At 48.0% G+C, this 13,200-nt stretch overlaps 1 protein-coding gene across 6 annotated transcripts in view; it reads right to left on the minus strand.

Moving 5' to 3' along the window:
- LOC119383018 (rho GTPase-activating protein Graf) overlaps positions 1 to 13,200 on the minus strand; it is a 58,515-nt gene that overhangs the window by 40,269 nt on the left and 5,046 nt on the right. For all 6 annotated transcript variants that reach the window (XM_037650982.2, XM_037650984.2, XM_049412385.1 and 3 more), the window contains exon 3: positions 7,141 to 7,202. In XM_037650982.2, coding sequence (XP_037506910.1) covers positions 7,141 to 7,202 — 62 coding nt within the window. The remainder of the gene's footprint in view (positions 1 to 7,140; positions 7,203 to 13,200) is intronic.

Below are 13,200 nucleotides of genomic sequence, written 5' to 3' on the forward strand. Positions count from 1 at the left end.
ATTTTGCAAGTGCAAGTATACAGGCACGAACGTACATAAAGATCGGTTAAATTCTCCCTTCCATTCGCGCAAAAAATTTAATCCAAAATTAGCCGGGCTGCTGTAAGTGAGGAAAAGTTTCGGCTAACACTTATGCGAGTTGGCGCTGAAGAAAGCCGTTGTTATGCGGGAAGGAAGATTAAAATTAGGAGTATCGCACAAGGCATGCGCTGCAAAGTGAACCGCGGCTCATTTTACTGTGCTTTGCGCTTGAGTCGTGTCGCGTGCTAGACGCATGGTATATTTTAAGGCCGAACCATATAGAGCGTTTTTGCCGGCGTTTTCCCGGCGTTTCGTACGCCGGCGTCCCTCGACGTCGACGCTACCGGTGGCCGAAACGTCCACCTCTGGACGGTCCAGACATCACGGGCGGCAGCGTCGACGCCGGAAGCAGCTCGATGGACGCAGAACCAATCATCGTGCGGCTGGCAGCGACTTCCGCTACGTAACGGCGTCGTTGCTGCTGCCAAAATGGCTGCCGCCCGCCTCGAATCTAATAAGTCGTCGCCGTGCGCTGTGTGGCCCTTAAGTTCTCAACTGATGCTTGTATTTGACTTAGCTTCTTCCCTAGAAGCTTCGACAGCAAAGCGCTCGTGATATCTTTGAACTCTTTCCGAGAGCCGTACTCAAGTTCATCGGTAGGCTTAGCAGGAATGAGCGTATTGGCCGAATACGTGGCCTCAAAGCTTCAAGCTCAGCTTCAAGCTCAGAGGCCATATATTACGAGTTTGTGGTTCTTCTCAATGCCAATAGCTGGCGCTACTAGTCAAATAAAAAAAAGACTTTTCGGCGGCACTGTGACTCGTTTTTTGCACCACAGAACTGCAAATGAGACATAAAAGCTATAATCAGGAATATATCTTGTTGGTCCATTGATGGAAACTGTACACTGCTTTACGAGGTGTCAGGTTCATTCCCTCTGGTCACACTCTGTGACGCTGAGCTAACGCTCTTCATATGGTTTGCCGCCCTCTCTGACGGCGTTGATGCGACGACGCCGAGGGACGCAACGCCAGGAAACGCTGGCAAAAACGTTGTATATGGTTCGGCCATTAAAGCCGCGGAGCGCTTGACACTGACAACTCATTTGCAGTAGTAAGGAAAGCCGAACTAGTTCGTATGAACGCATTGTGGAATAGCTCTTGCCTGTGCCCCTGTTTTTTGCGCTATTACACAATGCAGCTCATTCGTTCTCTTATGCAATTTCGAATGTGTACAGATAAGCCTCGGCATGACTATACAATTCGGCGTGTTGCTGGACCTTGACGATTTCTGTGCAATTAAACGTGCTCACCACAACTCAGCATATGTGCCATTTTATGTTCAGAAAAAACAACGTATAGCGGTATATAGAAATCGCGAGGTATACGCCTGCGGCAAACCACCGTCACATGTAAATCTGAGGTGAGAACAAAGAGAGAAAGAGTGATAATATTCGAAGCCAAACGAACGAAGTTCCGCAAAAAAAAAAATCCATATATGATGTAACCGCGTCGTTCCCATGCTGGATGAAGCGCTGCACCAGCGGTGCGAGTAGACAGTAGACACCACCTTGTAAAAAAGCACCTTTGACTGAACTTTTAAACAAAACGTGTCGAGGGCCGCACGTTCGATTCGGGAGTACCTTTCTTTTAATGTACATCCGAATAGAGAAAACAAATGCCGATATAACTTCGAGAAGCACGAGTCACAGCACCCCGATATCGCATCTATAGATACACAAAAGAACTAAACACCATACTGCACGCTGCGTTGCGGATCGTTGCGCTGGCGTTCCGTCGCATGGAACTGCATCGCTGCGCGGCAGACCGGCGTAGTTCGATGCAGCGACGTTTATCCTACAGATCAAGGGGCTTCTAAGCGTTCCCCGATGCACGCGCCCTCCTGACTTAGCGGCGAGCGCAATGACTGTACGGCGGGAGCGTACGTCGAGCTCGCACCCTATATAGTTCGACGAGGACGGATTCTTACCAATCCACGCCTCTGTCCAAATCTGACCTGACCGGAGACGCTGTGGGCGGGCGTATGTAGCCTCGGGGTATCGCGAAAGTATATACGGTAGCCACGTGGGCAGTGGTGCGAGCAATGCGCACGTCAGAAGGCGTGTCATTTGAAGCAGGTTCGCTGATAAGGGTGGCCACAGCCCGTCTCGTGGGCCGCACGTCCAATGCACGACTGCCGACGAGTCCCTCATGCAGCTGCACACTATATAATTCTCCTGCGCGCCGTCCGAGGATCCAGCGACCGATGTCGGAATCTTACAAGTTACATAATGAAGTATTGCTCCTCTCTTGAAGTACGCCTATACGCGTCGGCCGCACCGGCATCGATACGTCGTATGAAGGAAATCTTGATCACCATAATGTCATCACGCCAACGTTTCATAACTATTCTCACGCGGGGGTTGATGTTTGTATTGGAAGACGCTACGTCGACGCACGAAATCAAAATGGCAACAAAACTTAAGCGCGGTAATTAGGTTGGCATACAGTGTACTGAAGTAAACGGGTCATACTTTAACGACAGCGGGAGTTCATCGAGCCAACATAAAAAGGTGCAGCGGTGAAAGAGGCAGCGGAGGTATCACCTTATAACTCCGCGAACACTACTGTTCCATGACATCGCAGGTCGAGGTAAATTTCATTCGGTAAACACTGAATAAGAAATTGTATCGTGAGGAATAAAAAAAAAAGTACTGGAATTCTCGTAGACGTTACATAAAAATACACAATCATAATCAGCCTACCTTTATATCATCTGCCAGACGAATGTTCTCCAATCTGACCCTGTCTAGCGCAAGCTGAATGCATTTTACGACTGCAAATTTTGTAATATGATCGCATCACCTGACTCTTACTGTCCTCGGCCGCTTTTGCTATTTCTTAGTCCGCACTCCATCGCTCCAACTGACGAATAGATATATTTATCTCTGCATACACATAAAGAGATAGATAAACAGGAATTTCTGCTCTATGAGGATACTTTCACCTCAAATTCCCGAACAAATTATACCAGAGAACTTCAACGACGAAGTTGCGAGAAACTGATACTAGCGCCTCTCCCCGTTTGTAAGTTCTAATTAACCTTCAACCGAATTAAGAGGGACGGCACATAGTCAAACACCGCTAAGAGTGCCCACTTAGCTCCGTAGTGAAAACGATAAACGCCCATAGCGCGACTTATTACGCCGCTTGACAACAGGCTCATCGCGCCAATTCCTGATTTTTCGAAGGTCACAAAAGGGTCATGCGTTATCTCCTGACACGCGTGTCTACAACAGATATGCCAAGTCCGCTTGTGGTAACTGTGTACGCAAGCACAACACGGAAGTGGCAACTGCGATCGAAGCATCGAGAGCTTAAATAATGAAGTGGAGATAGATGAGGCGACACCTCGTCACGCGGCCTGCGTGTTACGTAGCGCGTCAAGTTATTGCCACTTCCGGTAGGCGTTACGTAATGGTGAGCTGATAGGCGCCAATGTATACTTCCTGTTTCGGACCGGGCGCAGTGGTGACGTGTTCAAAAGCAATAGCTTCAACAATTTCGCAAGCATTTTCTTTACGAATACTAGTGAAAAACGACTGTTTTCGCGATTGCACGTTTGTTTTGTCCGGCTACATTCGTTATTTTACCCACCCTCAGGCATACGACTTCTATGCTGGATTACTTGCTTTTGAACAGCGATCAGGTGGCAAATAGAGCTAACATTAACTTCTCACACCTACTAAAAAACTTAGCTAATAATCTAATACACCAATTCGCTAGATACTACCGAGTAAGAAGAAAAACAATACAACAGAGCTGCCGGATTCATTAACGTAAAAATTAAAAAGGCCACATGCACCACAGTTGCGGTTTCAACATTTTCTTCGCACGACTGCGATTCGCCTGCTGATAGCTGTGAACATGCTAAACATTAAAAGAATAATATAATAATTTCGGTTTCCCGAAGCACGGCTCCAGCTTGATGTCGGAAACCTGCGATGGCTGGTTCGTTGTTGTTCAATTACAAATCTGAATGGGGGAACCAAATTCGAGCTTGATCAATCAATTAGTGTTCTGAATAAGTGTTGGCAAGAGCAGCGGCGTGCGCAGCTCTTAAAACGAGACAAACATGCTAAGCATTCAAGAAGTCACCGACGTCAGAACAGCGTCGATCGCTCTCTGAAAGCTCGAAAGTAGACGTATACGACGTGGATACAACGGGAAACATGAGTTTAAGTAAAAAGGAGAGCTTGTCGCCATATTATACGAAGACACAAATTCTTTATCCATCTTCATCGAAATTGACGAGAAAGGGAGGAGAGAGAGAGAGAGAGGCGAGGCGTACACTGTGTAGTGCCCTTCTGCTAAGGCAATAGGTCCCTCTCTCTAGAAACTGCAAGTACATTCGAGAGTTCGTTACCCCGGCTTCGCCAAACGTATTTCCACCGAGCGTCGAGAGGCGCGATCAAAGGAATTTCGGATCATTTCCAGCGTGACCGCTGAACGTTTCCGCAGACCAGCTATAGCTGCGCAATCGATTTCCAACATCTCGGAAGCGCACACACTCACGCGTGACGTTGCTTAACGCAAAAGTCAACGGCGTATTATACAACGCCACGCACGGATCGCAAACATCCTGCATGCAACGTGAGCTGGTGGAAACTCCACGCACAAATTACGAAGCCCACGGAGGATCCACACGCGTTGTGGGAGAGAGAGAGAGAGAGAGAGAGAGAGAGAGAGAGAGAGAGAGAGAGAGAGAGAGAGAGAGAAACGAAACGCGTGCGACGCCGCGAAAGCGCATATTCCAACGATCTTAACCGCCAGTGCCGCGTTCGCGTGCGGGCAGCTTACACCACCAACTCGACAGTTGCACGGAACTAATAAACCCTGGTGTTTTACTTGCCAAAACGAATATATGAACACGAGGAGCGCCGTGGTGAGGGACCTCGGATAAATTACGACCAGCCCTGAGGTTCTTTTAACGCGAACCTACATATAAACGTATACACGGGCGCTCTCGAATTTCGCCCCCGATCGGAACGCGGCCGCCGTGGCCGGGAAACTATCCCACGTCTTCGTGTGCCCAGTCGCTAAGCCACCACGTAGGGTGTAGCTGCACGGAACTCGGCGATGAGTGAGTAAGAAGCGCGCAGCCGCGGGCGACGAGTAGAAAAGAGAAAAGCCGGCCGGCCGCGCGTGCCCTTGGCACCCGCGCGCATATTTTTTTTTTTATTTACGCGTCCGTCGCAAAGGAAATGGAACAGGAACTGGAGCTACGGAATCTAGCTTTCGAGCGAATCGGGTCGGTTCGCATACGTATACATATATTCGTATACGAACGTCTGGTTTCTGTTAGTCAGCTCCACCGGAGTAATAGTGCGACGCGCGGTCGACCGAGACCTTACGATGCCGTGCCATCCCAGCTCGTTCTTTTCTTTTTTTGTTCTGTTTTTCTTCCGAACAGGCCTGTTCACTCCAAGTAAGATAAACATAACAGCGCGCGCGAACCTGCGCTCCTGCCGAGTCTATAAGCATGTACGAGCGCCGAGGTCCAGCGTCAACGCTGAGAGAGAGAGAGAGAGAGAGAGAGAGAGAGAGAGAGAGAGAGAGAGAGAGAGAGAGAGAGAGAGAGAGAGAGAGAGAGAGAGAGTGCAACACTCAACGGCTGTGTCCCGGTATGCACAGTCTGCAAATGAACGCAGGATATATATACAGAAGATCACGAGAAAGTAATACAGAGTCCCCAGACTGTCTGTATATAGGGAATCAAGCTCAGGCGAACGGACAACGTGTTGCATAGATCTACGCAAATAATTTCGGTGGGGGGAGATTGGTGGCATCACAACTTGAATCAATAAATTGAGCAAACACCTGAATATGTCGTTGTCCGTACTTTCTCTTGCCTGTTATGAGGAGCTTGTGGCTTTGCGACTCTCAATTACTGAGTATTCGCAGGTTCCACAGAACGACGGAGACAGCGGCACGTAACCAAGTATGCCGAGCGAGCCGACCAACACCACTGCCAGTCATTTCCAAAGGCAGGCTGCGTTCGTCGAGCTGTTACGGACGCTCAACTAAGACTGTTTAGTAATTGCTGGGGTTTTACGTCCCAAAACCACGATATGATGATTATGAAGGACGCCGCAGTGGAGGGCTCCGGAAACTTTGACCATCTGTTGTTCTTTAACGTGCACCTAAATGCGGCCGCCGCGGCCGGGATTCGATCCTGCGACCTTCGGGTCAGCAGTCGAGCGGGTAAACGCGTGCTCCAAACTCCTCTGTTTTTAATAAAGTTTTTCTCCTCCTCCGAAGCCAGTGTCAAAACGTCACCGACGATCTGTTCCCACGTAAACCAACCCGAAATAAGCATGCAAGAAAAGTTATTGTAAACTGTATTGGGCGCTATGACACGTGTCCGTACCCCTTCTTTTTTGTATTTTATTTAGGGGTGAGACCTGTACGCGGTAACCACCTAAGAATTCAGTACAAACTTGACCCTGAACCTGCCCTGCACCTTAGTATAGGAGTGTAAGAGAGCCCTGCCAGGGCATACAGGAAAATAAAAGTTCGTCGTTCTAGCACGAATGCGATATTTGAAGGGACACTGGTACCGGGATCTCCTATTAAGTTTGCCAAAAATTTCAAGTGTCATCCTAAATCCAGTGAAACTAAGATCTATTCAGAGACATTGACCGACGTAAACGCGCAAAATCACTTGTCGCGGAAACGAGCGAACGTAATCGACAGGCGCATCAACACAAATTAAACGTGAGTAAGTACAGCGAAGACCGTGTCCCTGTACGCTGACCAGACGGGGATTCTGTCTGCAATGCTTAGACTGTCACTGACTGCACATAAATATGAAAAAAAAAAAATGTCATGTCCTCTTTTGCAACAGCATTACCGCCTTAATGTTGCCGGTTCTGATAGATTTCCTTAGGACAACGACGGTCACGCCATTTCAACCACAGACGAAAATATGAATCATACAGAAACAGTCAGATTCGCTTAGCTATATTCTGGCTTAGTTCTCAAGTCTGCATAACTACACGCAGGCGCTTTCGCGGAAAGGTCCCATATGTATACAGGGACACGCGAGGGCAGCACGCACCATTCGGTCCCGCTCATCTTCGATGGTCATCAGTAGTCGGCCGAATTCCTTGAGAGAACCGGCTGAAACAAAACAAAGCGCACGTGTCAGACGCATCGTTTCCAGACAGGTGGCACTTCACTTGCCGGCCACCCAAATAGCGGTCACTTCGTACGGCGGCCGCCGCTGCTAACGACTACATCCGTACAGGGCAAACAATTGAATGGCACAGAAAATGTCTCAGCACCTCGGGTCAAGGCGAGACCTATAACATTAACTTCACGCACCTCTGGTGTCGTTTAGACAGCGCAAACAGCTGTCTGGTGAGTTTAGGTATACGTATATGTCGGCAGCTGTTCTTCAATGTGTTTAGTTTTGCGAAGCAGCTGATTCGAGCTGCGCTATTCCGAACACGGAGACAGAAACGAAGCGTATAAGGCATTACGTAACGCGGCCAGCCTTGGCAAGCGAACTCTCCGCGAAGCCTGCATTTCGATCGGCTATAGTGTACAGTGTACATCGAGATGCCCGACGCGCCGTCACGTCGCACGTGCCGGCGTCGCAGCAGCTGTTCCTTGTCAGTACGAGTGCGGCTGTTGGTGAGAAACTGTAAACTTGGAGTGAGCACTGCACGCCTGTACAACAAACTCGCTTCGACAACGCGTACTGTGGACTGGCGCCGCCGGCTCATGTGATGGTGATAACTTTGGTCCGCATATAACCGATCAATATTTAAAAACACCGCATATCTTTTGTGGAAACGTGGGGATCAAAAACTAAACACTTTCGGTCTTGCATTCTGCGATGACAGTTCGATGGAGAGGAATTGCCGAGAGGGAACAATATACGAATGGGCCGATACCAGCCGGCAGCTCTAAAAGAATGTGCCGACTGCGTTGCATGTGATATATGTAGATGAAAGCGGAACAAATTTCTTTTCCGTGACAGTGTGCGACCACGAGAAGCCACAGTTGTATAGGCTACGATGAAACATATGGAAAGCAGAGAATGTTACGTGATAAGATTACCTGAGCATGGATCATTAATGTATACATACATGTAAGGCGCACCAATGCTGAAACACGCGTGTCATACCACCGTGGTTAGCGCCGAGGTCACTGTCGCCAGTAATAATCTGGTTAAAAATTGACGGAAATATGGAAAAAAATACAGGACGGAGGTGTCTGAAAGCGAAATTTATCTCTCTCAAACATTGCAAACCAAGCAGATTTAATTTCTTTAAACCACATCTCATAAAGCACCCAAGGCAGTCACGTAATCGAGGTAATTGTAATTAACTAAATTACGCAGCTGACACGCCTCGAGACTGCGCAGTAGGTTGAGAATTTCACCTCCATCGGTACGCAGCCACCGAGGCCGCCAATCGAAACCGTGCCCGGCAGCACAACACAAAGCCACAAAGGTAACAATCACGAGTAAGATGCAGATTAGCACGCTAAACTTGTACGCTTCATAAGTCGCTAACCAAGGTTACTGTCGTTCGCTTGTTTCAAGCAGTGAGGCACCGAATTTAAACTCCATTAGCCCACACCCTTTACCAGACGCTATGTTTCCACTTATAAATTATAATGTGCTGACTTCTTCATGTGGGGGTAAGCGTCTGTGTCCTCTTGTTGGGCGATTTGGTCAGAGAGTGCGCGACACCGTACCACTTTTCGGTGAAGTAATGCCTTTGTCCTCCTGATCATTATTCTTACTTCAGATATCAGCGCACCAACAAAACGAGCACACTAAAGGGGAGGAAACGACGCACACAACAAGCGCTGACTCGCAACTGCGTCGTTTCCTCCCCTTTAGTGTGCTCGTTTTGTTGGTGCGCTGATATCTGAAGTATGAACCGATACCAACTCGCCCAAGTTGCCATTTTACTCCAGATCATTATTCTCTTGCGTGTCTAATCATTGTTTTCTTTCTCCTTCACAAACATTTCTGTACAGAAAGCAATCAGTCAATAGAAATTAAACTAATCAATATTGGCTGATTATGAAAACAATACTCAAGTACATTTCGAGAGTTCTCGAAGCAGAGTTCATCGCATCGTTAACTTAGTCAAGATTAACCATTTAAGTCCCAAATTAATTATTTTCAATGAAGAATAACTAATGTTCAAATTAATTTAACAAATAATTATTATTCAATAATTGTTCTAATATTTCTTCCTTAATTAATTAGGTAAACAGTTCTTTAAATCGGATAGCATAATGACCAATAGCCAAAATTCCAATTTTCGACGCAGAACTAAAGTAAATGCCCTACTTCTGCACGGTGAAAGAAGAAGCTGCCTCAGCGAAATGCGCGACCGCTTCTGCAATTCCTTTGCTCACACGTGGCCTCGCTTCGTTGTGCCTACCAGCTTGGCACCATATGTACAGCAAATGCTAAATATGAGCTCTTGAGGAAGAACAACGCATTATCTTTACCAAGTGCTTGCTGACTGACTTACAAAATTGATGATTCCAATTGGAATTACTGGGCCTGAAATAGTTAATGAGGACGGAGGTGCAATATTTTGGGCAGTACGAGACAACTTTTGAACAAGTGAAGTCAAATAGAAGACGCGAAATCGCTCCCGCGAATGGGCGGTTGCGCCCACCTCGATCCACTCTTTCTTACGCCGTAGGCCAGTCTGAGGATGAAAGGGGACGCCTCGGTGGTGGGTGAAGACCGCAAAGAACATGCGCGAGCTTTTGACTGCGTGTCGCCGAGGCAGATCTCGTTACGCCGCAAGTCGGCTGATCGACCGGCGCGAACAATAGGTCCACCACGTTAGGGGACAATATACGAGCCGCGAAATCGAAGGTCTCTAACCAGCATCTACTACGCGTGGGAATCGTGGCTTATCCGTTGTCTGGCTCAAGCTTATGTTCTGTGTCGTCCCTATTCATGATGTGCACTGCCATGATCTATATCACGACTGACCAACTAGCCTATACCAGTACCAGGGGCGTAGCCAGATTGTTTTATTTGGGGGGGGGGGGGGGGGGGGGGATGTTGTGTGGGGGGATGGTTCAACCACCCTTTAAGTATGTTCGCGTATGTTCGCGCGTGTGTATATATACACATGCAAAATTGAAAAAAAAATCGACGGGGGGGGGGGGTGACGTCACGCCCCAATTTACCTGGCGTGACGTCAAAGATTGTGACGGCCCGTCTGCTAGGGCCAACACAATTATTCATCATTTAAGATGAATTACATTAATTGTGCTCGCAAGGAGCCAGAGACTTAACATTGAAAGTTACAGGAAATTTTATTGAGCCAATCCTGCCAAAGTACGAAAGAAGACTTTTAAAGCGTTAAGCTAACATATTGGTTGTGAAGCTTCGGCGCAAGATTTAAAGTGAAGCTTCGACCAATGTCTCTTGTAGTAAAGAACATACGCTGGCTAAAACACCGACACTCAACTTTGCAAACAATAATTGACCAGTCAAAACTGATTTACCATTTCATTTCAGTGACCCGGCTCACGACGCACTCGCACTGCAACCTGCTGGCAGACATCAACAAGACGTGTCGTTTTCTTGTGCAAGAGCTGCAGACGGTTGCGACGGTTGGCTCTCAAGTCAACGCTTGCCGACGGGCGGGGTGTCGTTTGCGGGCGGCGTCTACCACAGACTTCTGTCTCCTGAGCCCTCGTAGCGCGCGGTCGTGAGAAAGTGCGTATCACTAAGAAAACGCGTGATCCTTCGTTTTCTTCTTCTTTTCATTCAAATTAAAGAACAAAGGGAGTGCTAGTCGGAGAAACGCTGAGCAGGTGTACAGCTCCATATCCCGTACTGAGTTACGTACTGGAAAACCGGATTGTACTGCTGTGTGCGGGCAGTGCTCACCCCCACCCCCTCATCTTTTCAAGTCCCTATTCCCTTACCCACTGTGCAGGGTAGCAAACCGGACACTCGTCTGGTTAACATATCTGCCCTTCCTCTTCTTGCTTTGTCTCTCTCCACCATCCTCGAGAGTTAAAAGAAAATTCTCGGTTTTTCGCGTGCCAGAGTCATGATGTGATTATGAGGCACACCGTAGAGAAATTATGGCCACCTGGAGTTCCTTAACGCGCACCTATAGATCTAAGTACACGTGCGTCCTCGCACTTTGCCCACACAAATACCAAATTGCAGGCGCCATGGCCGGGTGTCGAACCTGCGTCCTCGTGCCTAAAGCAGCACAACAAAGTAACCATGGCAGGTCTCGAAAGAGTTGTTGCCCCGTACACAAATGAGTAAGTTTACTGCGCTTCCGAATATATAGGACACTCCCGACTATACGAAACACCGTTACATTGGGAGGTCGATATGGCGGCTTTCAGCCAATCCGGGGGGCATGGATCTTCGTGAGCCAATCAGAACTGAGACGTCGGATTAAACAACATGGCGGAATTAGACAACGTACCACACGGACTCTCGTCGGAGCGTTGTCCCGACGCTACATGTGGCTCTGACATGTATTGCATTCAGCCCCAGCTACGTCGCCTTTGCGCAGCCACACCGCCTTTTGAAAGTGGGTTGGCTCTTGCGTCGAAGACGTGGGAAAGGGTTGCCCTTCACGCCTTTTCAAAGAAAAGCACTTAGCCCACATTCCTAACCTTATAGGATCATTTAATTATATCAAATGTGGGAGACGAGAGCCAAGCCCTCAAGAGCCCATAAAATGTACTGATAAGAGTGAGTGCACCCTGAAAAGGTAATTGCAGTATGTTTTAAAAAGTTAGTTTCGGTTCCTACTGTACCTTGACGTCACAACGCGGCATTAGCTTCTCGTCACGTATTCGCACGAGATATCGTGACGTTTCCACGGCCGTTCCGCTCCATAGCTCCGATGGTGACGCACAAGCGGCCACCTTGAATGTTTTGGTACCTCACGGCATCACAACTAGCCATACTGTTGCGTGAAGTCACCAGTGGTGCGATCATGTACGCATTCCAAATAAGCACGGAGGCGCGGCGTTACATCCAGCCGCACGCGAATGGCCAATGTGAACAGCGACAGACGTCACGGCCCTGCATTGACCAATCTCGTGCGGCTGGATGTAACGCAACGCCTCCGTGCTTATTTGGAATGCGTACAAGACCGCACCACTGAATTGACGCTGTAGATTGACGTCACGATAGTGTCGATGTCAGTAGGTGTGCCAGTGGGTGCGAATCGACTTTAATGTCGAGATAAAATATCTTAGCATTTATTGAGCTTCACACTTGCTCACAGCCGTCTCTGTACACAGGAGATTTGTGTGGCAGAGTAAACTCGGCTTCGAAAATTGGTGTCAGCACCCCTTTAATCGGGCCTGCCGTGATATCGCCTCCAGGACGACCCGAACCGGTCGCCGAGTGGGTCGGACAAATGCGACAGAAGAGGAAGACGCGATAGTGTCGAACAGGCAGAGCGCGTGAGAAAGCAACGTTTTTTTCCCGACAGTGGCCACTCTGAAGGCTCGGTGCTTGGCTTATCATGTACACGGGAACCACCAAGCTGCACTTCTGCGTTGCACACACTGTAGCACAAAGTTACTGTTTTTGTTTACCGCACAAGGCGGCCACATAAAACACACTGTACTTGAAAGGGTGGCTACGTCACGTTTCTGAAGGCATTATTACTATCTCCGATTGCCACAGCACTGACTTAATCTGCAAGTGTAGCAGAACAATAGCATTGCCTCCGCAAGAAAGAAAGCGGTAGAAGAAAAGCCGCGCGAATGTAATGAAGGCACAGTGACGTGAGATTGAGAAATTCGTGCTCGCACAGGTAAGCCGGACAATATATATATATATATATATATATATATATATATATATATATATATATATATATATATATATATATATATATATATATATATATATATATATATCGAGGTGAGATGAACTTTCTCTCTAGTGTGTCCCTTTTAACGAACTTTCCCTATGCCGTCTTGCACCTACAGTATTATAAGCCCTAAACCGAAGCCGCTGCGGTCTGTTAGGACAGGGTGGTGAACAGAATGTATCACACAGCAGAAAATTGCGGTGGCAGTTGCGGATACACAACAGCTGCCTGCTTAAAAAAGGGTTTCCGTGCTCCTACCGTCG

Source organism: Rhipicephalus sanguineus, chromosome 2, assembly GCF_013339695.2.
Source record: "Rhipicephalus sanguineus isolate Rsan-2018 chromosome 2, BIME_Rsan_1.4, whole genome shotgun sequence".
Lineage (NCBI taxonomy): Eukaryota > Metazoa > Arthropoda > Arachnida > Ixodida > Ixodidae > Rhipicephalus > Rhipicephalus sanguineus.